Here is a 25,462-nt window from a genome sequence, read left to right as displayed (position 1 = left end):
ACATTTTATGGGCGTTCTAATGCTAATGAGGCCGTGACATGGGCGCCGGGGGCGGGCAGCTGATGTTACCGGATGTCAGCTGTCTGCCCACTTCCTTCAGTGCACCCTTACATATGCGTGCACGTTCCACATCATTCGATGGTCGCCGACCATCGAATAATGTGGGTGTTCCCCTGAACTCTGCGAATGGATGTTTATGTAAAACATCCATTCGTAGCCAGTGCGAAGGTACCCGCCTTACAATGGTGGCCTGTTGGTGGTGACTCTTCTGGCTGGCGGGAATATAAGTAATTCCGTTTTGGAAATATTGAGTTTGAGTTGGCGAGAAGACATCCAAGATGAGATGGCAGAGAGACAGAGAGACATTCAGAGACTCGGCCCAAAACCACTGGTGACAACTCTCGGGTTCATAGATTTGAGTATCATCCGCATATAAGTGATACTGAAATCCGAAGGAGCTGATTAGTTTGCCAAGAGATGAGGTATAGATGGAGAAAAGCAGAGGACCTAAGACTGAGCCTTGCGGAACTCCTACTGACAGACGTAGTCAGAGAAGCGAACACTGAAAGAGCGATCAGATAGGTAAGATGTGAACCAGGAAAGGGCTGTATCATTAACACCTAGGGAGTGTAGTGTATGAGAAGAATGTGATCAACAGTGTCAAACACAGCAGAAAGATCTAGAAGAATAAGTAGTGAGTAAGGGATGCAGTTACAATCCCGGCGTTCAAAATCCCGACACTTTCTCCCTCTATGGGTGTCCACAACAGCCATAAAGGGAGAATAAATTAGTGTGCCAAGTGTAGTGAGGCACAAGGGCCCGCTGCGTGGCGAGCGCAGCGAGCCCGTAAAGGGGGACGATCCACGTCCCCCCCTTGTTGGGATTTTGGCGTCGGGATTTTGAACGCCGGGATTCCGACCGCCGGGATTTAGTACCAATCGCGTGAGTAATGACCTTTAGACTTACCAGATCATTCACCAATTTAGTCAGTGCTGTCTCAGTGGAGTGTTAAGAATGAAAGCCTTATTCAAATGGGTCCAATAAGTTGTAGGAGTTAAGAAAGTGTGTGAGGCAAGTCTTTCCGGTAGCTTGGAGAGGCATGGGAGCTGAGAGATAGGACGGTAGTTAGAGATAGAGCTAGGGTCAGAATTGTGTTTTTTCAGAATGGGGGTAATCCCTGCACAGAGATGGAAAAGTACCAGTAGCAAGAGAGAGATTGCAGATTTTAGTTAAGGTTGGTATAAGGACAGGAGATAGATTTTTAATGACTTGTGCAGATATAGGATGAAGAGGTGAGGTAGTAGAGTAGGAGGATAAAAAGAGTGTGGATACTTCCTTTCCATTTGTGGGCTCAAATGAAGAGAAAGTGCCAGAGGGTTCAGGTGGGGAAGTAGGGTTGGCCCCTTTCACACCAGAAAAGTCCCTGCATTTTCTGGTGTGTGAAGGGGGCGGGGAGGAGGCGAGCTGGCGGCGGGCAGCCGGGGATCCATACAGGCGACGGGCGCAGATGACAGGTCAGACCAGGGGTGCAGATGATGTAGCTCTCCGGCGGCAGTTAGGGCACCAGAAAGTTGCATCATCTTCATCTGCCGCGTTTCCTGTCAATTTCGCCCGCCGCCTGTGTGGATCCCCGGTCTGACAGCACACCAAGGACCAGCAACCTGGGTAAGTACCCCCTATCCCTTTCACACCAGCCAGGTCCATAGCAGGATTGGAATCCCGGCAATTTTTCCTGGGATTTTGTCCCAGGAGCTTTACACACCTGCGCTAGTCGTGGGTTGTTCCTGGGCCCAACCCGGGAAAATAGGCTGGTGCGAAAGGGGTATTAGAGGTTGTGAAAGAGCACACCATTTCATCTCTGATGTTATCAATCTTGTCCTTAAAGTAGGAGGCAAGTTCTTGTGCACTGATGGTAGCCGGTGGGGGAGGAGGGGGAGGGTACAGAAGAGAATTAAATGTGTTAAAAAGTTGCTTAGGGTTGGAGGCAGGAGAAGAGATGAGAGATTGGAAGCATGTTTGTTTGGAAGTGTCCAAAGCAGTGCAGTAGGTGTGGTAGATAAACTTATAGGTGAGGAAATCAGTCATATTAAGCGATTTACGCCATTGAGACCTGTTTTACCGGGCCTGAAGATATGAGTGAGGTGGAAATCACCATGTGACAGTGCCGTAGGGGAATCTGTGTCTGACTGTGTGACACTGTTACCAGGCCTTGAGGTGTGAGTGAGGTGGAAACCGCCATGTGACAGTGCTGTAGGGGAGGCCATGTCTGACTGTGTGATCATGTTCAGGTCCACCGACATGGGTACAGCTGCCCACAGACCCCCGCACCCAGCCACCCGCACCCAGCGGCCAGGCACGCACAATACACAGTGCAACCTTCAGAGTGCCGAACCTAGGACACAGAGTGGCTCGGCGCTCTGCAGGCTGCACGGTGTGAGGTGGAGACCACCGTGTGACAGGGCTGCAGGGGAGGCCATGTCTGACCATGTGACCATGTTACAGTTACTAGGCCTGGAGGTGTTAGTGAGGTGGAGACCACCATGTGACAGTGCTGCAGGGGAGGCCGTGTCTGACTGTGTGATCCTGTTACTGTTACCAGGCCTGGAGGTGTGAGTGAGGTGGAGACCACCATGTGACAGGACTGCAGGGGAGGCCATATCTGACCATGATACAGTTACCAGGCCTGGAGGTGTGAAGGCCAGAGGTATCAAGCTTCAAAAAGTGATAAAATGGAGAGTGATAAACAACCAGCCAATCAGCTCCTACCTGTCATGTTACAGGCTGAGTTTGAAAAATGACAGGTGAGAGCTGATTGGCTGGCCGTTTATCACTCTCCATTTGATCACTTTTTAAAGCTTGGTACATCTGACCCTGAGTGAGGTGAAGACCACCATGTGACAGTGCTGCAGGGGAGGCCGTGTTTGACCATGTTACAGTTACCAGGCCTGGAGGTGTGAGTGAGGTGGAGACCACCATGTGACAGTGCTGCAGGGTAGGCAGTGTCTGATTGTGTGACCATGTTACGGTTACCAGGCCTGGGAGTGTGAGTGTGGTGGAGACCACCATGTGACAGTGCTGCAGGGGAGGCCGTGTCTGACTGTGTGACCATGTTACAGTTACCAGGCCTGGGGGTGTGAGTGAGGTTGAGACCACCATGTGACTGCTGCAGGGGAGGCCGTGTCTGACTGTATAACCATGTTACTGTTACCAGGCCTGGAGGAGTGAGTGAAGTGGAGACCACCATGTGACAGTGCTGCAGGGAAGGCCGTGTCTGTCTGTGACCATGTTACAGTTACCAGGCTGGAGGTGTGTGAGGTGGAGACCACCATGTGAGAGTGCTGCATGGGAGACCGTGTCTGATTGTGTGACCATGTTACCAGGCCTGGCGGTGTGAGCGAGGTGGAAACCACCATGTGACAGGGCTGCAGGGGAGGCAGTGTCTGTCCGTCTGACCATGTTACAGTTACCAGGCCTGGAGGTGTGAGTGAGGGGGAGACCACCATGTGACAGTGCTGCAGGGGAAGCCGTGTCTGACCATGTTACAGTTACCAGGCCTGAAGGTGTGTGTGAAGTGGAGACCACCATGTGACAGTGCTGCAGGGGAGGCTGTGTCTGACTGTGTGACCATGTTACAGTTACCAGGCCTTGAGGTGTGAGTGAGATTGAAACCACCATGTGACAGTGCTGCAGGGGAGGCTGTGTCTGACTGTGTGACCATGTTACAGTTACGAGGCCTGGAGGTGTGAGTGAGATTGAAACCACCATGTGACAGTGCTGCAGGCGAGGCCGTGTCTGATTGTGTAAGCAATGTTTCTGTAATAGCCATCAGGTTGAAGTTGTGAGATATGAAGAGGTCGTGGATGGATGTCAATTTGTTGCAAACAGAGCGTGCATTCAATAGGACACATTTACGTTGTTTGGTGGGAGGCATGTGATATTTATGAGGTTAGCTGGATTTCTAAGACTTAAGCTGTGTACACACGGGGGCGATAGGGGCTGAAATCGCTGGAAATATGGTCGCAGGCGACCATATTGCCATTGATGGGAGTGTGCCCCAGCGATAAATCGCCGGGTGCACGCTCCTGTTTTCAACCCAATTCTAATCGCTGGTCAGAGGAGCTTGCTCCTGCGACCAGCTGATTACCTCTGCGGCACCGCCCGGCAGAGGTTCCCTTTCATCAGCGACCATCTCTGGTCGCTGATGAAAAGGAGAAACTGAGCAATATATCTCCCCCGTGTGTACAGGGCTTTAGAACCAGTTAAATCTGAGTGGGACAGGTGGTTGGGGCCTGGGTTTGGTGAGATGTCACCAGCTAATAAGATTAGAAAGGAGAGGTAGATATTGATAGATAGATATAGGTGGATGTTTTGTGTTATTTTGTATTGGTGGTGGGATATGGACGTAAAAGTACATGTAGAGAAGTAAGTAAAGAGCTCATGAGTGTTTAGAAGAGGGGAGTAAATAATGGAAGAGGCAATGTGCACAGAGTGGTGTGGTTGAAGTTTGGTGAGTATTCCATGGAATGAAATGAGAAGTAACAGTTGGGTGAGCATGATGGGATTGTGTGTATGTTAGAGACAGGGTTAAGTAGAATGGATCAGTATAGTAATATTGTGTGAGTATTGGATTTACCTTGCTTGATGTTCTTTTAAGCATACTTGCCTACCTGACCCTCTCCATGAGGGAGAAAATGCTCTGTTCCTCGATTTCCCTGGTAATGTATGATTGCCTTCACCTGTCGTGAAACGCCTTCCCTATCAATTACCTAGCTCACCACAGGTGATGGCAATCATACATTACCAGGGAAATCGAGGAACAGAGCATTTTCTCCCTCATGGAGAGGGTCAGGTAGGCAAGTATGCTTTTAAGAGTAATTCCCACTTTGTAATTTCTCACTTGGTATATTTCTAACTAGACAACTGCCCTCTGACTATGGCCCTTATTCTAGTTCACTCTGACAAAATCATTTTTAGATGGACAAAATCGTGTGCACTGCAGGTGGGGCAGATGTAACTTGTGCAGAGAGAATTAGATTTGGGTGGGGTTTTACTTCAAAGTGAGATCTATATTGCAGTGTAAAAATAAAGCAGCCAGTATTTACGTTGGACAGAAACAAAATAACTCACCCAACTCTAATTCTCTCTACACATTTACATCTGCCCCCCTGCAGTGCACATGGTTTTGTCCATCTAAGAAGGATTTTGTCATAAAGAGTGAACTAGAATAAGGCCCTATATGCAGATATATAGCAGGCCTGATTGGGAGAAGGTACAGTTGAGGTTACACTAGGCCAAGTATACTCTAAAAAATTACATCTCACTGAACAACAGCTTCAAACAGGTAACCCAAAGGCTCAAAACACATCCAATACAACACTGGTTATGCAATGGGCATAACACAGGTTAGCAGTTATGGTGATTTCAAGATAGAATTGTAATTCCATGGGTTGCCTACCTGACCCTCTCCTTCAGGGAGAAAATGCTCTGTTCCTGGACTTCCCTGGTATTGTAGGATTGCCAGCACCTGTGGTGACACCTTTCTTATCAGTTACCTAGCTCCCCACAGGTGCTGGCAATCATACATTATTCATACCTCCCAGCATGCCCCTCTCCAGGAGGACACAATGCTCTGTTACTGGACTTCCCTTGTAATGTATGATTGCCAGCACCTGTGGTGACACCTTTCTTATCAGTTACCTGGCTCCCCACAGGTGCTGGTAATCCTACATTATCCATACCTCCCAGCATGCCCCTCTCCAGGAGGAGACAATGCTCTGTTCCTGGGCTTCCCTGGTAATGTAGGATTGCCAGCACCTGTGGTGACACCTTTCTTATCAGTTGCCTAGCTCCCCACAGGTGCTGGCAATCATACATTATCCATACCTCACAGCATGCCCCTCTCCAGGAGGACACAATGCTCTGTTCCTGGGCTTCCCTGGTAATGTAGGATTGCCAGCACCTGTGGTGACACCTTTCTTATCAGTTACCTAGCTCCCCACAGGTGCTGGCAATCCTACATTATCCATACCTCCCAGCATGCCCCTCTCCAGGAGGACACAATGCTCTGCTCCTGGGCTTCCCTGGTAATGTATGATCGCCAGCACCTGTGGTGACACCTTCCTTATCAGTTACCTAGCTCCCCACAGGTGCTGGCAAACATACATTATCCATACCTCCCAGCATGCCCCTCTCCAGGAGGACACAATGCTCTGTTCCTGGGCTTCCCTGGTAATGTAGGATTGCCAGCACCTGTGGTGCCACCTTTCTTATCAGTTACCTAGCTCCCCACAGGTGCTGGCAATCATACATTATCCATACCTCCCAGCATGCCCCTCTCCAGGAGGACACAATGCTCTGTTCCTGGGCTTCCCTGGTAATGTATGATTGCCAGCACCTGTGGTGACATCTTTCTTATCAGTAACTTAGCTACCGACAGGTGCTGGCAATCCTACATTATCCATACCTCCCAGCATGCCCCTCTTCTGGAGGACACAGTGCTCTGTTCCTGGACTTCCCTGGTAATGTTGGATTGCCAGCACCTGTGGTGACACCTTTCTTATCAATTACCCAGCTCCCCACAGGTGTTGGCAATCCTACATTACCAGGGATGTACAGGAACAGAGCATTGTGTCCTCCTGGAGAGGTTCAGGTAGGCAACCCTGTGTAATTCACATACATAGAATATTACAGCAAAGGGCTCATAGGAGTTTATGCAGAGCGATGTATGAGTACAGTAATTAGAATATCCTTTGGCCAGTCCGATACCACGTGCGTGCCTCTGCCACAGTGTGTGTACATGGAAGGGCTTGCTGGTGATACACTTTGCGTAAGTACATAACATTGTATAGTGCAGCCAGAGGCGTACCTAGATATTCGTGGGCCCTATAGCAAAAATTTGTAAAGGCCCCCTATTTAGCAACTGATGGTGATAAATGTATGTAAAACATATTACTTAGACAGCAAAGATGGGCCCCCTTCAGCTCTGGGCCCCATAGCAGCTGCACACCTTGCACCTATGGTAGTTACGCCCTTGAGTGCAGCCATTTATCCAGGTACTGTAAATATTACTGGTGTTATTCTAGCACCCTGCATGTTTCTAAAGCCATGCACCTGGTCTTTCCTGCCTGGGGCATCGCTGTCTGCCTTGGTGCTTCTAGCACAGTCTGGTCTGTATTGAGATAAAGATCAGACTGTGCTAGAAACACCACAGTAGAGAGTGACAACCCAGGCAGTAAAGAGGAACTGCAGGTGCTAGAAGGAAAAATTGGCCTAATTCAGACCTGATTGCAAAGCATAAAAATATACCCAGTGATTGTAGGTGGTGTAAAATGCTGCCCAAAATGTACACCTTCAAGATGTCACCAACACCTTAACACAAAAAGGAGCATAAATAAAAGTGGATAATATTCTTCAAAGGCACATAGAAGCAATGTTTTGTTTTTTTATCTGCTGTTTCTTTTGTGACACCTGTGTATACGTGTGTGGTGGATGTTGTACCACCGCCGGGAGTATCGAGTGGCGGCTACTCCTCTGTGGGATATTACATGCGCTTATTACTGTATCTGGGTGCATGTGGTACTATGGCAGGGCCAGGTGCATGTAGTGGTGGCTACTCCTCTGTGTAGTATAGTACATGCGCTTATTACTGTATCTGGGCGCATGTGGTACTGCGGCAGGGCCGGGGGCATGTACTGGTGGCTACTACTCTGTGTAGGATATTACATGCGCTTATTACTGTATCTGGGCGCATGTGGTACTGCGACAGGGCCGGGTGCATGTAGTGGTGGCTACTTCTGTGTAGGATAGTACATGCGCTTATTACTGTATCTGGGTACATGCGGTACTGCGACAGGGCCGGGGGCATGTACTGGTGGCTACTACTCTGTGTAGGATATTACATGCGCTTATTACTGTATCTGGGCGCATGTGGTACTGCGACAGGGCCGGGTGCATTTAGTGGTGGCTACTTCTGTGTAGGATAGTACATGCGCTTATTACTGTATCTGGGTGCATGTGGTACTATGGCAGGGCCAGGTGCATGTAGTGGTGGCTACTCCTCTGTGTAGTATAGTACATGCGCTTATTACTGTATCTGGGCGCATGTGGTACTGCGGCAGGGCCGGGGGCATGTACTGGTGGCTACTACTCTGTGTAGGATATTACATGCGCTTATTACTGTATCTGGGCGCATGTGGTACTGCGACAGGGCCGGGTGCATGTAGTGGTGGCTACTTCTGTGTAGGATAGTACATGCGCTTATTACTGTATCTGGGTACATGCGGTACTGCGACAGGGCCGGGGGCATGTACTGGTGGCTACTTCTCTGTGTAGGATATTACATGCACTTATTACTATATCTGGGTGCATGTGGTACTGCGACAGGGCCGAGAGAGAGAGAGATTTGAGCTTATTTTAAAGCAGAGGACAAAACGCACACAGGTGTGTGTATGTATATATATATATATATATATATATATATATATATATATATATATATATATATGTGTGTCTGGTGTCAGAGGGTTACTCACTGTGAGGGTACTTCCATCGTCCTGCGAAGGATCCCCCATAGAACGTGGTGTGAGGCTTCCCGTGGGGGGATGAAGCGTTGTCCTTCCCTAAGTAGACGTCTGTGGGGACCGAAGTCTCTGTGTTGGACTGCTCATCTCTGCCTCGCGCATGGTGCTGTACTGCCCCCTGCACTAGGCCAAATGTGGGGAATAAGAGAAATATGTTACATAGGGGGTTTATTCTAGTTCATTCTTTCTGACAAAATCCTTCTTAGATGGACAAAACCATGTGCACTGCAGGGGGGCAGATGTAACATGTGCAGAGAGAATTAGATTTGGGTGAGTTATTTTGTTTTTGTGCAGGGAAAATACTGACTGCATGATTTTACACTTCAATATAGATCTCACTTTGAAGAAAAACCCCACCCAAATCTAATTCTCTCTGCACAAGTTACATCTGCCCCACCCGCAGTGCACATGGTTTTGTCCATCTAAGAAGGATTTTGTCAGAAAGAATGGACTAGAATAACCCCCATAGCGCCTTTCTCCCAATGGACTGTGGGACAGGTCTGGCAGACAGGAAATACCAGGACAATGGGGACCCTGTATATGGTAAGGTTACTGCTCATTGCACAATAATCAGGGTGTCTCTGTATGGTCATGGCCTGGGACACACTAGATCCCATCAGGAGAACATGATGACATCCGATTACATCCTAGATGGCAGGATGCAGAGTGATGGTGCTGGTCGGGATACCGGGCGACATTACTACATGTACAGCAGCACCGCCTTGTTGTGTGTGAGCGGCACATTACCGTGGTTGCGTTACCCCGATCCTTCCTCCTATATAAGATGCCAGATGCAGTGTATTCCGAGCTTGGTTGGGGTACTTCAGACTTCGTTCCATGTGTTCCAAGTATTCCCACATCATAGCCCAGCTCCCCTTCATTGCCAGTCTCCTCCGCTACAGGGGTGCAGTGCCCTAACCAGGGGAAGACAACACAGCGCAGGACCTTCATCAGAGCGTCTGACATTTATAGTAATAATATTTATCAGCCATCAGAAATGCTGTATGTTATTCACAGGGCAGCCGAGAGGTGTGTCGGGCCCCGGTATAATTCTGTGGGCATGGCCTAATCGCACCCACCCAAAATGTTTACATACCCTCCAACTGTACCGTTTTTTAATGGTCTGTACCGGCTAAATCTAACTGTACCAATTGTACCGATTTCTGACAGAAGGCTCCTCCGACTCTGGGAATTGTAGTCTTCATCTGTTTGTTACACTGCCCTCCGGCTGCTCCTAGTGGCCTGCCAAGACTACATTTCCCAGGTTGCACTGCAGGGAGACTCGGAGACTCAGTGGGACGGCAGTCCTCCCCTTGCTTAGGGATTTCTCCCCGGAACCCCTGCACCTTGTCTTCGTTCCCAGGGGAGTGCAAAGCCAGTGCAAACCACAGAGCACAGAGGCGCCGCTCACAGTATTTGAGCTGATGGGCGGCTGAGGAGGCCCCGGGGGGGCAAAGAAAGCAGGTGAGCTAACATGATACCCAGGTCATACTGGGGCCCCGGGTATATGATCTTAATTGATGCCAATACATATTCGGAGAGGGGATTTGGCCACACCCCTTTCTGCTGACCATGTCCATTTGACCACGCCCCCTTTCTGAATGTGCACCGATTTCTGCCCTCCAGATGTTGGAGGGTATGTGTTTAAGGTGGGTGATAAAATTTGAAGGGGGCATGTTATTGCACACCCCAGCACCTCAGCAGCAGCACACACCTACAGCATGTGCTGTGCTGACAGCAGGCTCCGCATGAGCTCACACACTGTCAGTGCAGGGTTGCCGACCCTCCCGGAATTTGCGGGAGTCTCCCGAAAATCGGGTCCTTCCTCCCGGCCCCCGGAAGGGTGGGCAACCCTCCCGGAATCAGTGGGACCCCCACTGAGCCCCCGATCGCGGCATTTATATGCCGCAATCCGCGGGTCTCAGGGGAGGGGGCGGAGCTAAAACGGCACAATCGTGTCATTTTAGCCTCGCCCCCTCCATGGATATCAGTCATTTCTGCTATTTGATGTAATGGGGGCGGGGCTTAATGACGTCACAGTTAAGCCCCCGCCCCCAAAACTCGTACTGCAAGATTCCTCTCCGGGCTTCTCCCGGAGAGGATTTTTATAAAGTCGGCAACCCTGTGTCAGTGTGATGCTCATGCTGAGCCTGCTGTAGGTGTGTGCTGCTGCCCGGGAGGGATGGAGGGGGAAGGTATGGGGGGGGAGGGGGGCCGGACCAGGGCTCCACCAGGCCCCTTCAGGAAGTAGGGGAAGGTAATTATTACTCCCCCCCTCTCGGCGGCCCTGGTTATTCAGGATCAGCATGGGACATGATACAAATACTTGTATATACTGTATATATAGGCCTATGTGCCATGGTTTGGCAGTGCCAGTAGATAGATGGAACACAAGAAATCAGCGGGTGCATGTCGGTGAATTGGGAGGTGTTTGAGAAGGGGGTGACCCAGAAGAATGACACTGGGGAGGATAAGAGATCTATATACCTGTACTGCTGAATGCATCACCATTAGGCCAGTGGGGAAGAGAGCTGTAGACAGGCAAGCGATTATATTTGGGGGGGCTGTATGACAAGTCGGGGTGCCGACCGCTGCTGTCCCCCGCGCAGGCTATGAGCTGCTGCAGCTGCACAGAGTCTCTGAGGCTACCTGAAAACAGAAGAAGGAGAAGCGAAAGTTGGTCACAGAGAACTTTCCGTGTCCGTGTATTGGACCACACTCTGTGTAGAACATCTCCGGTCTTGTGGAGACCACCAGCACTGTACGGGGGATCCCCTCATCTGCAAGTAACACACAGAATGTTGGGGAAGTGCCGGAAATCTTTCAGGGTAACTTTATGAACTTTGGTCGCCGTCTGTATAGCTGTGTTTCCATTTAATGTAGTTCTGTCTTGTAAAAACTCCATTATCTGGTTCTGAGATGACCACCACCATGTTGTGTCCATCCCATAAAGAGCCACAGATGTGAGAATAAACATCCTTCCAATAACCTACAGCACTGTGTTATCATCTGTAAGACGGCATTGTGGGATGTGATTATATAAGGACAGGATCCGAGATTGTGCAGATATCAGAACGAATCGCAGGGCAAAAACCATGCTGCAGTGCAGGGGGGCAGATGGAACATGTAGACGTAGATTTGGTTGAGGTATATTTTTTTCTGTGCAGGGTAAATACTGGCTGCTCTATTTTTACACTGCAATTTACATCCCACCCATATCTAACTTTCTCTGCACGTGTTACATCTGCCCCACCTGCAGTGCTGCATGGTGTTACCCAGCTCTCTCTGCACGATACATCTACTCTACCTGCAGTGCCGCATGGTGTTACCCAGGTCTCTCTGCACACGTTACATCTGCCCCACCTGCAGTGCCGCATGGTGTTACCCAGGTCTCTCTGCACACGTTACATCTGCCCCACCTGCAGTGCCGCATGGTGTTACCCAGGTCTCTGCACACGTTACATCTGCCCCACCTGCAGTGCCGCATGGTGTTACCCAGGTCTCTCTGCACACGTTACATCTGCCCCTCCTGCAGTGCCGCATGGTGTTACCCAGGTCTCTCTGCACACGTTACATCTGCCCCTCCTGCAGTGCCGCATGGTGTTACCCAGGTCTCTCTGCACACGTTACATCTGCCCCACCTGCAGTGCCGCATGGTGTTACCCTGGTCTCTCTGCACACATTACATCTGCCCCTCCTGCAGTGCAGCATGGTTTTACCCAGGTCTCTCTGCACATGTTACATCTGCCTCCCTGCAGTGCACATGGTGTGACCCAGGTCTCTCTGCACCTGTTACATCTGTCCCCTGCAGTGCATAGCGGAGTTGTATTCCTGCCAGTGTCACGGTTGTATCGGGGGAATTGTGTCTGCTGGCTCATTACAACAGGTGGTCAGATGGTGGTAGCAGTGGCGGTCACACCGATACCTCCGGCTGCACGTAGTGTATATGGGGCCCATTTATCATGATCGCATTTACAATTACGGAATATTACCGCCAAGGATCGCGTTGTAAAATGCGATCATATCGGGGGAATGTATCATTTTTAAGGGACAGGGCTCCGACAGGAGCCCGTCCCTGCGAAGCCCTAACCCGGAAGCCGGGAGGTCAGCGCATGCGCGGTTATACGCTGACCCCCGCCGACCCCTCTTTACGCAGTGTAGCTATAGGCTACAATGGGTTATCGCCACATTACAATGGCGATAGCCCAGAAGTGCAAGAGAAATTTGCCTTAGGCGCTGGGGATGACTGTGATGTAACTCGATGCCCAGCAGCCACCACGTAGGAGGGTTGCCAACCTCCAAAATTACAGAAACCAAAAACAGAAATGTGGGGCGCTCTTGGGTATCGGGATGAAAGGAAGTTGATTCAGCACAATGTTTAAAAAAGTATCACAAATTTATTACACAATAATGCATGTAAGACACATACCAAATGGTACTAAATGACTCTAAACATATGAAAAAAATATAGGAAATAAAAATAAAAATAAAAATGAGACTTAAAAATAAAAAATGAACAAAAAAATGAAAAATAACAAATTAAAAAATGAAATAAAAAAGAATTACAGAATAAATAAAAAATTTAAAATTTAAGATTGGACTTTGCAGGTAATAGATGTCAGCACATCCAACTGTTTAAGGTGCAATTGATAACCTAGCGCAATCCACCAGTGTGGATTTGATCTCCTTTACCCTTTGATGGGGTCTGGCAAGTGGGTATATGTGAAAATATACTGGATGCAGTTCCTTGTAAAGGTTTATAAGTCCAGTTGTTTAATTGAGACCGGTATTTATATAAAGCGCTAGTGTGCACACTCAGTTTTCATCAAACTTAGCTTTGCAAAGCAATGATACAATTGAAGCGAGATTGGGAGCAAGGACTTCTGTTTGTTGTTGTTGCATGTGAAACAGTGTCCGTCCTGTCCCCTTTCAAGCTCTTACCAGTGGTTGATCAGCTGGCGTATTTTTCAATGTTGCGCTGAGTGGAAAGAACAACACTCCAGCGCCCGCTCTCTCCGTCCTCCGCTCGGCTTTTAGGTGTATAGCGCCGGTCAGCTGGAAGTGGTATCTGGCAGTGACCGCTTTCTCCTGCCTCTTTCTCCGCTTAAGGAATCACACGGCGCTCTGCCACAGCGTCCGTGGACAGTGATGTATTGGCGGCTTGGAGGGGGTGTCAGCAGTCGGCTCAGCGTCAAGCAGGTACTGTGGAGATAAGAGCGTCTATCCTGGATAATACTGGAACGCGTTTCGCCGCGCACTGGGCGGCTTTGTCAACCAAGTGTGAGGTGTATCCTCACAGGTCTGTTTAAATGCTGGTCTCTTAATGCAGCTCAGGTGTCTCTCATTATCTAATCACCTATGTGGTTTCTCAAGCTGTATTTCTCCCTTTAGGAGTGCATAGTATTGTTTCTTATGGGTGAAGTTCTGTATCCCATTAATAGCAAGTGCGGTTTTTCAATATTATTGGACTAATAATTGTGACAATATATAAAATATGCAAATCTTTAAAATAAACAATGAATAATAAATAATGAAAAATAAATAAAGAATGGAACATAAAAATAAAAAAATAAATAAAAATAGAAATAGAAATAAAAATAAAATAAAAATAAAAATAAAGTATAATCTATAGATGTAGGTAATGAACACTAGAAATTAGAGAAATATATATATGTATAGAGACAAATAAATAAGGAATAAATGTATAAATAATAATATTAATAATAGTAGTGGTACATAGTAATAGTAGATGGAAATACACCTTTTTACACATGCAGAATTAAATAGTTCAATTTCTGGACCAACAGATAGTTGGTGCTTCTTGTATGAGCCGCTTTATCGGCTTTCCTTTCTTTTAACTTTTGCGGACAGACATGTGGTGTTCCCTTATCTAAATACAAATATGTACATCCTTAAGTGAAACCAAATGTCTCAATATATCTTGTGTATGCAGTCCACCTACAATCTTATAGTGTCGACAGACTGCATGTCCACAATTAGTTAAGGACATTACTTCTTTAAGGGAAAAAACCCACTAAATAAACGCAATGAGTCGCGTCAGGTTATTGCAAGATAATCTATAAAAATGAGAGGTAGACAAATAATCCTATACATCTAAGCATATAGTAAGAACAGAAAGACAAAGATAGCAGGTGAGATAAGATTAAATATATGCAAATCTCACCTTACCTAAATAAGGGGAGAGAGAACAAATCACTAGTATGTTCAAGTGACATGTAATAGTTCTTTACTCATCTAATATCTCAGCTATTGCGCCCGTACATGTGTGTGCTTACATATCATACACACTCACATATAGGGGCACATGCTGATGGAAGGGAGAACAAATGGGACCACAAGGATGATTTTATACTATCCAAATTAATATATAAATAAATAAATTCATACTGTATACTGATCATTGATATAAATTAAATAATTGGGTGAACTAGGGAGAAGGAAGTTTTATGGAATAGAGAAGGAGTTCAAAACCGGGCAGAACGATTCAGAGTATGCATATCAAAATAAGAGACCCATAGTTGGTTCAGATGGTAAGCCGAATGGTGGATACTAGCTCAAATGAACTCTAGATCTATGTTTTCATTCAAGCCTTGGGGTTTAAGTGATTGTAGTTTCAGGATCCACGCCGCCGTGGATCCTGAAACTACAATCACTTAAACCCCAAGGCTTGAATGAAAACATAGATCTAGAGTTCATTTGAGCTAGTATCCACCATTCGGCTTACCATCTGAACCAACTATGGGTCTCTTATTTTGATATGCATACTCTGAATCGTTCTGCCCGGTTTTGAACTCCTTCTCTATTCCATAAAACTTCCTTCTCCCTAGTTCACCCAATTATTTAATTTATATCAATGATCAGTATACAGTATGAATTTATTTATTTATATATTAATTTGGATAGTATAAAATCATCCTTGTGGTCCCATTTGTTCTCCCTTCCATCAGCATGTGCCCCTATATGTGAGTGTGTATGATATGTAAGCACACACATGTACGGGCGCAATAGCTGAGATATTAGATGAGTAAAGAACTATTACATGTCACTTGAACATACTAGTGATTTGTTCTCTCTCCCCTTATTTAGGTAAGGTGAGATTTGCATATATTTAATCTTATCTCACCTGCTATCTTTGTCTTTCTGTTCTTACTATATGCTTAGATGTATAGGATTATTTGTCTACCTCTCATTTTTATAGATTATCTTGCAATAACCTGACGCGACTCATTGCGTTTATTTAGTGGGTTTTTTCCCTTAAAGAAGTAATGTCCTTAACTAATTGTGGACATGCAGTCTGTCGACACTATAAGATTGTAGGTGGACTGCATACACAAGATATATTGAGACATTTGGTTTCACTTAAGGATGTACATATTTGTATTTAGATAAGGGAACACCACATGTCTGTCCGCAAAAGTTAAAAGAAAGGAAAGCCGATAAAGCGGCTCATACAAGAAGCACCAACTATCTGTTGGTCCAGAAATTGAACTATTTAATTCTGCATGTGTAAAAAGGTGTATTTCCATCTACTATTACTATGTACCACTACTATTATTAATATTATTATTTATACATTTATTCCTTATTTATTTGTCTCTATACATATATATATTTCTCTAATTTCTAGTGTTCATTACCTACATCTATAGATTATACTTTATTTTTATTTTTATTTTTATTTTATTTTTATTTCTATTTCTATTTTTATTTATTTTTTTATTTTTATGTTCCATTCTTTATTTATTTTTCATTATTTATTATTCATTGTTTATTTTAAAGATTTGCATATTTTATATATTGTCACAATTATTAGTCCAATAATATTGAAAAACCGCACTTGCTATTAATGGGATACAGAACTTCACCCATAAGAAACAATACTATGCACTCCTAAAGGGAGAAATACAGCTTGAGAAACCACATAGGTGATTAGATAATGAGAGACACCTGAGCTGCATTAAGAGACCAGCATTTAAACAGACCTGTGAGGATACACCTCACACTTGGTTGACAAAGCCGCCCAGTGCGCGGCGAAACGCGTTCCAGTATTATCCAGGATAGACGCTCTTATCTCCACAGTACCTGCTTGACGCTGAGCCGACTGCTGACACCCCCTCCAAGCCGCCAATACATCACTGTCCACGGACGCTGTGGCAGAGCGCCGTGTGATTCCTTAAGCGGAGAAAGAGGCAGGAGAAAGCGGTCACTGCCAGATACCACTTCCAGCTGACCGGCGCTATACACCTAAAAGCCGAGCGGAGGACGGAGAGAGCGGGCGCTGGAGTGTTGTTCTTTCCACTCAGCGCAACATTGAAAAATACGCCAGCTGATCAACCACTGGTAAGAGCTTGAAAGGGGACAGGACGGACACTGTTTCACATGCAACAACAACAAACAGAAGTCCTTGCTCCCAATCTCGCTTCAATTGTATCATTGCTTTGCAAAGCTAAGTTTGATGAAAACTGAGTGTGCACACTAGCGCTTTATATAAATACCGGTCTCAATTAAACAACTGGACTTATAAACCTTTACAAGGAACTGCATCCAGTATATTTTCACATATACCCACTTGCCAGACCCCATCAAAGGGTAAAGGAGATCAAATCCACACTGGTGGATTGCGCTAGGTTATCAATTGCACCTTAAACAGTTGGATGTGCTGACATCTATTACCTGCAAAGTCCAATCTTAAATTTTAAATTTTTTATTTATTCTGTAATTCTTTTTTATTTCATTTTTTAATTTGTTATTTTTCATTTTTTTGTTCATTTTTTATTTTTAAGTCTCATTTTTATTTTTATTTTTATTTCCTATATTTTTTTCATATGTTTAGAGTCATTTAGTACCATTTGGTATGTGTCTTACATGCATTATTGTGTAATAAATTTGTGATACTTTTTTAAACATTGTGCTGAATCAACTTCCTTTCATCCCGATACCCAAGAGCGCCCCACATTTCTGTTTTTGCGATAGCCCAGAGGTGCGATGTTGATACATTGGGCAGCTTCGCATCCCCCATAGAAACCTATGGCTGAATTCGTAGCCTTGTGAGTCTACCAAACCCCGCCCGGCGAACGTCCGCCCCCTCAAAGTGCGGCTTCGCCCGAACAGCTACGAATGGATGTTTTGCATAAACATCCATTCGCATGGCTCGGGCAACCGCCCACATCTGTCGATGGTCACTTTTCAGTTGCGTATATATGCGTGCACGCTGGCGTGGATACGGCCGGGCAGCTTACATCCGGTGATTGTCAGCTACCCGCCCCCCACACCCGCGCCACTCCCTCATTACCATGAGAACGCCCAGCGTTCTCATGGGAACGCCCATGGAACGCTGGGCGTTCCCATATGGTAATGGAGCAAGCCCGGCGCCCCCCGCCCATCTCTCCCCCCCCCCCCCCCACGCCGGCATGGGTACGTGCACCCGGCGACCCGAAAGGTCGCCGTGGGTGCACGCACCATACGCCTGCACATGCGCAGATACCCGCCTGCGCAGACGCACTACATCGGTACTGCGTGCTAATGCATGCAGTACCGAACGGATCTGAATCAGGCCCTATATGCTCTCAGTACTGAATCTGCCCCTATGTGCTTTGTTTTTTATTTGAGTCCTGTTGGAGAAAGAGCTCTACATAAATATTATTGTAACTAGGTGATTCATCGCGCACTACGGGCGCTCTTCACACCGGCGTAAGGGTTGCGCCCCCCTTAATTTGTGAACGTTTGTATTGTGAGACATATGGTTAGAATTGTATGTAAGATGCCTGTATTGCAACTTGAGTTATAGGTGAAATCTCATATATTTGGCTACATCTGTCACTCAATGTGTGAGTGTGTCTATAACGCTGGGTGGAGCCTCTGACTCCGCCCACACACACTCACATAGTGACAGAGAACCAGCCCACAGTGACAGACACCCTCTGCCTCCCCATGCTGCCAGACAAATTCGCGGGCCCCCCACGATTCACAGCACCCCCCCGTGAACCCCCCTCCCGCGATTCGCGAGACACCCGCGACCCCCCCTCCCGCGATTTGCGGGCACCCCCCTCCCGCAATTCGTGACCCCCCCCCTCCCGCAATTCACGCCACACCCCCCCCCAGCCCACCTCCCGCAATTTGTCCGCGCCCCGCGCGCCACTCCTGTGATTCGCGGGCCACAAACCCCGCGCGATTCGCCACAAACCCCACGTACCCCCCTCCCGCGATTTGCGGGCACCCCCCTCCCGCAATTCGCGACCCCCCCCTCCCGCAATTCACGCCACACCCCCCCCCCCCAGCCCACCTCCCGCAATTTGCCCACGCGCCACTCCTGCGATTTGGAAGGGGGCGTGTATTGTATTGTTTTGTTTAATTAAAAAGCAGTTACAGAGTAAGATGTACATTGAGCAATCTCCCTCATTAGTCTAGCAATCTCCCTCATTTCACCTAGCCCACATTACACTTACATTTTTGGGGAACAAAAGGAATTAGGGTGGGATGTATTAATATACATCGCCGCCCTTCGCCTGACAGCCGCCGCGATGCTGCCACATATGTACTAACATATGCGGCTAGCATCAGGTTGCGGTGATGGAGACCCCCGCGATACCTGTGATATGGTCTGCGGGGGTCTCCGTCACATCCCAGCAGCTGCCAGTGTCCCCCTGCGTCTCCTCCTCCCCCCCTGCAGCCGGATGTCCTCCCAGCTGTGACACCTGCTGGGGGAGGAGGAGATCAAAGGAGGACGGGAGGGGGGGGGGGGAGGGCGCGCGGACGGCGAGCGGCGATAGAAGCCCATAGGCTTCTATAGGGTATCGCCACCCAGGCGAAGACGGGGCGGACTGGTATTAGTAAATAGGAAAATGCGATAAAACCCCCTTTAGTACGTCCTGCCCTTAGAGACAGATATTTACAATGAATCATCAGTGCCATTTCCCCATAGCTCTTACTAATTGCTTTGGGGCTCATCTATATTTGGATATAAGTAATTTTAAAAGATTCGTCTCGGATATAGCAGTACACACCCATGCTTCTAGATGCCACGTTCACAATTGCTTTTCACAATCTCTCCTTATATGGAACTAGACACGCCCTTAGGGTGGAGCCTGACACGCCCCCTCAATGGAGCGCTGTACAAAATTCTCTTGCTAACTATAATCTCCCTGAAATTAGGTTTCAAAAGTAGGCAAGTATGGTGTGGGGGGAGTGTGTGCGTGTTGTTTAGGAGTGTGTGTGCAATAGTATAGTAGGGTGTTTTTGAGTCAGCGGCTCCCCAATGGCGGAGGTCACGACACAGGAAAACAGGAGGCTGGGTAGTGTTATGGATGTGTGGGCATAAGGGGGACTAAAGAGGAGGGTGGGGGACACTGTGCAGCTTCTGCCAGTGGGTGAGGGTCCAGCATGGCAGCACAGGAGTACAGGGCGGTGGCCCTGAGTCAGTGTCTCCTCCTACTGGGTGGGAGTTAGGGTGCATGAGAGCAGGAGGCTGGGTGGTAAAGCATGATAGGGGAATGTGGGCAACACAGGGTGAGTGGGTCCCCACTGGCGGAAGTTACGGGGCAGGAGGCAGGGCAGTGATAGAGATGTGTGGGCATGAGGGGTAGTAAAGGTTTTTGGCTTTTGCAGAGTAGGGATGGGCATTGGTGCAGACGCCATCGATGGTTGGCATTGATGGCGATTTTGCACCATGCCATCGATAGTAGTAACATATTACTTGGATAACCATCGATTGTTGTAGCTATCGATGGTCATCCAATATATCTGAAACTTGATCGGTTCTCCTTTGCCATTGATGTAGGGAAACCATCTGGTCCTCCCACATCGATGGCAAAAGTATTCAACATCGGCCATAAACCATCGATGATTTGAAATCATTGACAGTATGCAGCTCCTGGCAGTGGGTGAGCGTTTCCTCCCACTGGGAGGGAGGATGGGGGTGCATGAGAGCAGGAGGCTGTATAATAGTGGTATGTGGGCAAGACATTGATAAAAGTTGTGGCGCTGGTGCAGAGGACCGTGGGGTCCGCGAATTGCGGGAGGGTGCGGGGGTCCGCAAATTGCAGGGGGGGGGTCCCCAAATTGCGGGAGGGGGGTTGTGGGGGTCAGAGAATTGTGGGGGTCCGTGAATCGCGGTCGGGGCGTGGGGGTGCCGTGAATCAAAGGAGGGGGGGCGCAGGGGATCCCCCATTGTCACGGGGGTATGTGAAATGTAGGAGCGGGGTCGTGGGAGTCTGCTGGGGGGTGAATTGCCAGAAAGGGGTCAGGCGGGTCTGCAAATTGCGGGAGGGGGGGGGTTTGCGCGGATCTGCGATTAGCAGGAGGGGGCGGGGTCTGCAAATTGCGGGAGGGGGCGTGGGGGTGCCTTGAATCGCTGGAAGGGGGGTCCGCAAATTGCGGGAGGGGGGTTGTGGGGGTCCGTGAATCGCGGAGGGGCACGGGGGTGCCGTGAATGCAGGGGGGGGGGGCGCGCGGGGGTCCGCTAATCGCGGGAGGGGGGGTTGTGGGGGCTGCAAATCGCGGGAGGGGTGGTGGGGGGGGTCTGCAAATCGCGGGAGGGGGTCTGCAAATCGAGGGAGGGGGTGTGTAAATCGCGGGGAGGGGGGGTGTAAATCGCGGGGAGGGGGGTTGTCACGGGGGGTCGCGAATCGTGGGAGGGGGCGCAGGAGGTGCCATGGGGGTCCGCAAATCGCAGGAGGGGGGCGCGGGTGGTGCCGTGAATCGCGGGAGGGGGCGGGGTCAGCAAATTCCGGGGGGGTGGCGCAAATCGCGGGAGGGGGGACGTAGGGGGGGGCTAGAATCGCGGGGGGTGCCGTGAATCGCGGGAGGGGGCGGGGGTTTGCAAATCGCGGGAGGGGGGGTCGCGGGGGCCCCGCGAATCACGGGAGGGGTCACAGGGGCCCCGCGGGAGGGGGGTCGCGGGTGCCCGGGGGGAGGGGGGTGTGTTGGTTGCTGGCAGAGGGGGGGGGGGTGCGGGAGTAATGATGGATGGTGGCCGTGTACTGTAGCCCTGGCTGTGCGGGGGGGAGGTGATGTGAAGGAGGTGGGGTGTGTGGAACGTTATACACATAGAACACTTTTGCCTGGGGGGGGGGGGCGGGTTTGTGTATCCCGCTCGGCGGGAACGTTATATACACAGGTGATTAGGGACAGATCTGGCTAAATATATAAGAGATTATATTATGTGAATGCAGAATTACCAGCATAGAGAACCCTGAAAATGTGGTTGGGGCCCAATTCAGATGACCGTGTACTCTCCAGAAGACAAGCGTGGAACTAGAGGGCGACATGAAGCCCATGAGAATCTTCCCCACGCAGCTCATCGCTCACCTGCTTGCTGCAGCCGGTAAACTGCGTCTGGATCCCATGTTTGGAAGAGACGAGTGAGATATCTCTTGGGTGAATATCCAGGCCGGATCTGTCTTTCACACGGAATATCCTCTTCATTTAGAAAACGTAAGTATGGCTGCCAATGGGACTGCGAGGGGTCATTCTGAGGGAAGAGGAAATGATGTACACTCATACAGACAGCGATTTTATATACAGAATCACAGTGGCTCAGACACACCTGACACCATACCTCCCAACTTTGGTCGCTTAGCAGGGGGGACGTGGCCTAATTTGGGGGCGTGGCCTATGCTCGCGGCTCTTCCGCGAGGCCACGCCCCCATTTTGCCGCTATGGGGGCATGACCCAGAGGCTCTGTGAGCCTCTAGCCATGCCCCCAGCCCCCTGGCTGCGGGAATAGACGCTGTGCGCATGCGCACAGCGTTTATTCCCCGCTGCTTAGCAGCTGACAGGGGGGACTCCCAACAGCCCCCCACACCGCGGGACACTGCCGCCCGCGGGTGGGACAGCGGGACAGGCCCTGACAATCGGGACTGTCCCGATAAAATCGGGACTGTTGGAAGGTATGTGACACTATCAAACACTATGGAACATTACACACGTCACAGACGAATTTGCACAATTCTCCAAAATCGCCAACTTAATGGGATGCAAATTTTAGTCACAAATTTGCACATTTATTAGAAAGTATACAACTTGCAAATTTAATGGAATGCGATTTAGGGAAAACTTTACCAAAAAAACTTTAATGCCCTGCATGCTGGGACTTGTGGTTCTCCAAGTCCCTGCATGTGGTGCAGGCTTGCTGGGACTCATAGTTCCCCAGCAATACACAATAGTTATTTCTATTATTACACATTTATCAGCCCAACGCTCAAGGGGCATCGGGGACAGCCCCGGGCTTCAGTCTGGGTAGGTAAATTCTGGAGAGGGGGACCCCTTCTATTGGGGGTCCCCACTTCCCCATGATTGCTGCCCAGGCTGACCAGTCAGGTGATAAATGCTTTGGTTTGTATAAAAAGTCTCCCCCCCCCCCCCGGCTGTGGCATTACCTGCTGGCTGTTTGGACCCGGTGCTGGTTCCTGAAATACAGGGGACCCCTACTCGTTTTGTCCCCCATATTTTGGGAACCAGGACCGGCCCTTGAGCTTGGTGCTGGTCTTTTTTATAAATAAAGCGCACATTACCGTGACACGTCCTCAAAATCGCACATTTTCATGACTAAAAATTGCACGATATCGCATTTTTTTTGCCCGCAAATTCGCATCTCATTAAATAGTTGAATTTTTCCCAAAAAATGCAATTTTGAAAAATGTGATAAGGTGCGATACTAAAAATTACAAACGAATAAATCTCGCCCATAATCTTTTTACACAACATTTTTTATATGAATTTATATAACAAATGTGAGCGACGCTGGTATTTTTAGAGGATATTTTGAACATCTGTCACAGAGATGTTGGCACTTAAATGGTTAATATACATATTAAAATAACAGAAAAATTTTATGAAAATATTTTTTTCTAACCGAGGAATCAGACGTATAAGAAACAATGCAGAGGTGACATCATTAAGCCCTCGTGGGGAAACCGTATCGAGGAGAAACATCCATTTAGCCTCGCAGTGTAAAAGGCAGGTAGTCCGAGCACCTCCATGCGGTCATTTGGTCTACAGCATTATGGTCCACATGGTTCTAGGTCGAAGTGGGAAAAGGTCGACATGGTCCTAGTTCGAAAGGTCATTAGTTCGACAGTGTCTAGGTCGACAGTAAAAATATCGACATGGAGTTTTTCACTGTTTTTGAGCCGGCATGTGCCGACAGGCGGAATTTCATGCCCTACCATCCACTAGGGTGTGGTGGGAGAATCAAATAGCGTGCCGAGCCTAGCGAGGAGCCGTGCCCGAAGCATGGCGAGTTCGGTGAGCGATGCGAGGGGATGCGGTGCGCTTTAAACTGTGTCCATGTTGACTGTGTTGAAATTCAGGTAAAAAAACAGTGGAAAACCCCATGTTGACCTTTTGACTGTCGACCTAGACAATGTCGAACTAACGACCTGTCGAACTAACGACCTGTTGAACTAATGAGCTTTCGACCAAGAACCATGTTGACCTTTTCCCATGTCAACCTAGACCAGGGCTGGGCAATTGCGGCCCTCCAGATGTTGATAAACTACACATCCCAGGATGCTTTGCATTAGTTTTGCTATGTGGCCATACTGAAACTGATGCAAGGCCCAGCCCTGACCTAGACCCATGTCAACCTTTTCCCATGTCGACCTAATGGTTTTGACCTAATTACTGTTCCCCATAATGCTGTAGACCAAATGATCCCAACCCATGGGGTGAGGCAGCACAAAAGCAATCATTCTATAACGTATACACCAGTGGTTCCCAACCCTGGTCCTCAAGTACCCCCGACAGTGCACGTTTTCCAGGTCACCCAACAGGTGCACTCATTATTCAGGCACATTTGAAAAGATCCACAGATGGAGCTAATTATAGCACCTGTGATTCTGTGTGGAGACCTGCGAAACGTGCACTGTTGGGGGTACTTGAGGACCAGGCAGTGGCGGGCTGGGCCGGGGGTCAGGGTGCCATGTGCCCCCCAGGCCGGTAAAGTCATGCAGCACTTGGGCAGCCCACTGCTGCTGTGTGTATACCTGACAGCCAGGAAGGATGATCCGGCTGTCCGGGTCAGGCTGCTGATGCTGCACGGGGTACGTACTGTACTTGCTGTGTCCACCACAGGGGGCTATGTGAGGGGCGGAGCTTAGCGGGTTGTGGGGGCGGAGCTTATCGGTTCCTGGGCGGAGCTTAGCGGCCCGTGAGGGGGGGGCTTATCGGGTGGAGGAAGGGGGGCTGCTCAGCTTGTGTTGGAGCACTGCCTGACTGGCTGTGCTCAATGAAGCATCTGCCTCCTGATCCTGACAGCCGAGAAGGATGATTCGGCTGTCAGGCTGCGGATGCTGCATGAGGGACTGAATTCTGTGTCCATCATCACACAAAATGGGCTCCATGAGGGTCGGAGCTTAGCGGTCAGTGAGGGGTGGAGCTTAGCAGGCCATGAAGGGGCGGAGCTTAGCGGGTGGAGGAAGGGGGGTTGGGGATGCCCAGCTTGTGTTGAGAACTGCCTGAGACTGACTGGCTGTTGCATGCAGGCACAAGCCTTTCTACAGTTCTCCTCCCCTTCCTTTCCACACAAGTCATCAGTGTTAAGTTCCACCCCCAAGTACAACAGAGGAGCTGATGATGCTGCCAGGGCTGTAACTACCTTTGTGTGCCAATGGTGCCTCGCCCACAGCGCATTAGCACTGGCTGTGCACCATCTGGCAGAACCACTCTCCCTCTGCCCACTGCTGCCCTGTATGCTGTGTGTGGTGGCGCCATGTACGGGGACCCTGCCGGACCTCCGCAGCCATAAGTTACTTGCTGTCAGGCTATAGGGCACCCTCTCTTCAAGGAGGAGCCACAGACTGCCAGACCCCAGTAGCCGGGACAGCATCCTGACCGCGCTCTCCCCCATTAACATGGAGAGGCAG

The 25,462-nt window shown here is 48.9% G+C and overlaps 1 protein-coding gene across 8 annotated transcripts in view; it reads right to left on the bottom strand.

Annotated features, from left to right (window-relative positions):
* KIAA2012 (KIAA2012 ortholog) overlaps positions 1–25,462 on the bottom strand; it is a 225,103-nt gene that overhangs the window by 141,981 nt on the left and 57,660 nt on the right. For all 8 annotated transcript variants that reach the window (XM_083154101.1, XM_083154093.1, XM_083154100.1 and 5 more), the window contains exons 4-7: positions 21,906–22,068; positions 11,067–11,228; positions 9,327–9,493; positions 8,532–8,697 (exon numbers count right to left, since the gene is read on the bottom strand). In XM_083154101.1, coding sequence (XP_083010227.1) covers positions 8,532–8,697; positions 9,327–9,493; positions 11,067–11,228; positions 21,906–22,068 — 658 coding nt within the window. The remainder of the gene's footprint in view (positions 1–8,531; positions 8,698–9,326; positions 9,494–11,066; positions 11,229–21,905; positions 22,069–25,462) is intronic.

Source organism: Crinia signifera, chromosome 7 (genome assembly GCF_055691185.1).
Source record: "Crinia signifera chromosome 7, ASM5569118v1, whole genome shotgun sequence".
Classification (NCBI taxonomy): domain Eukaryota; kingdom Metazoa; phylum Chordata; class Amphibia; order Anura; family Myobatrachidae; genus Crinia; species Crinia signifera.
The sequence above is the reverse complement of the archived record's forward strand: the minus strand, read 5'-3'. Positions and strand labels throughout refer to the sequence as shown.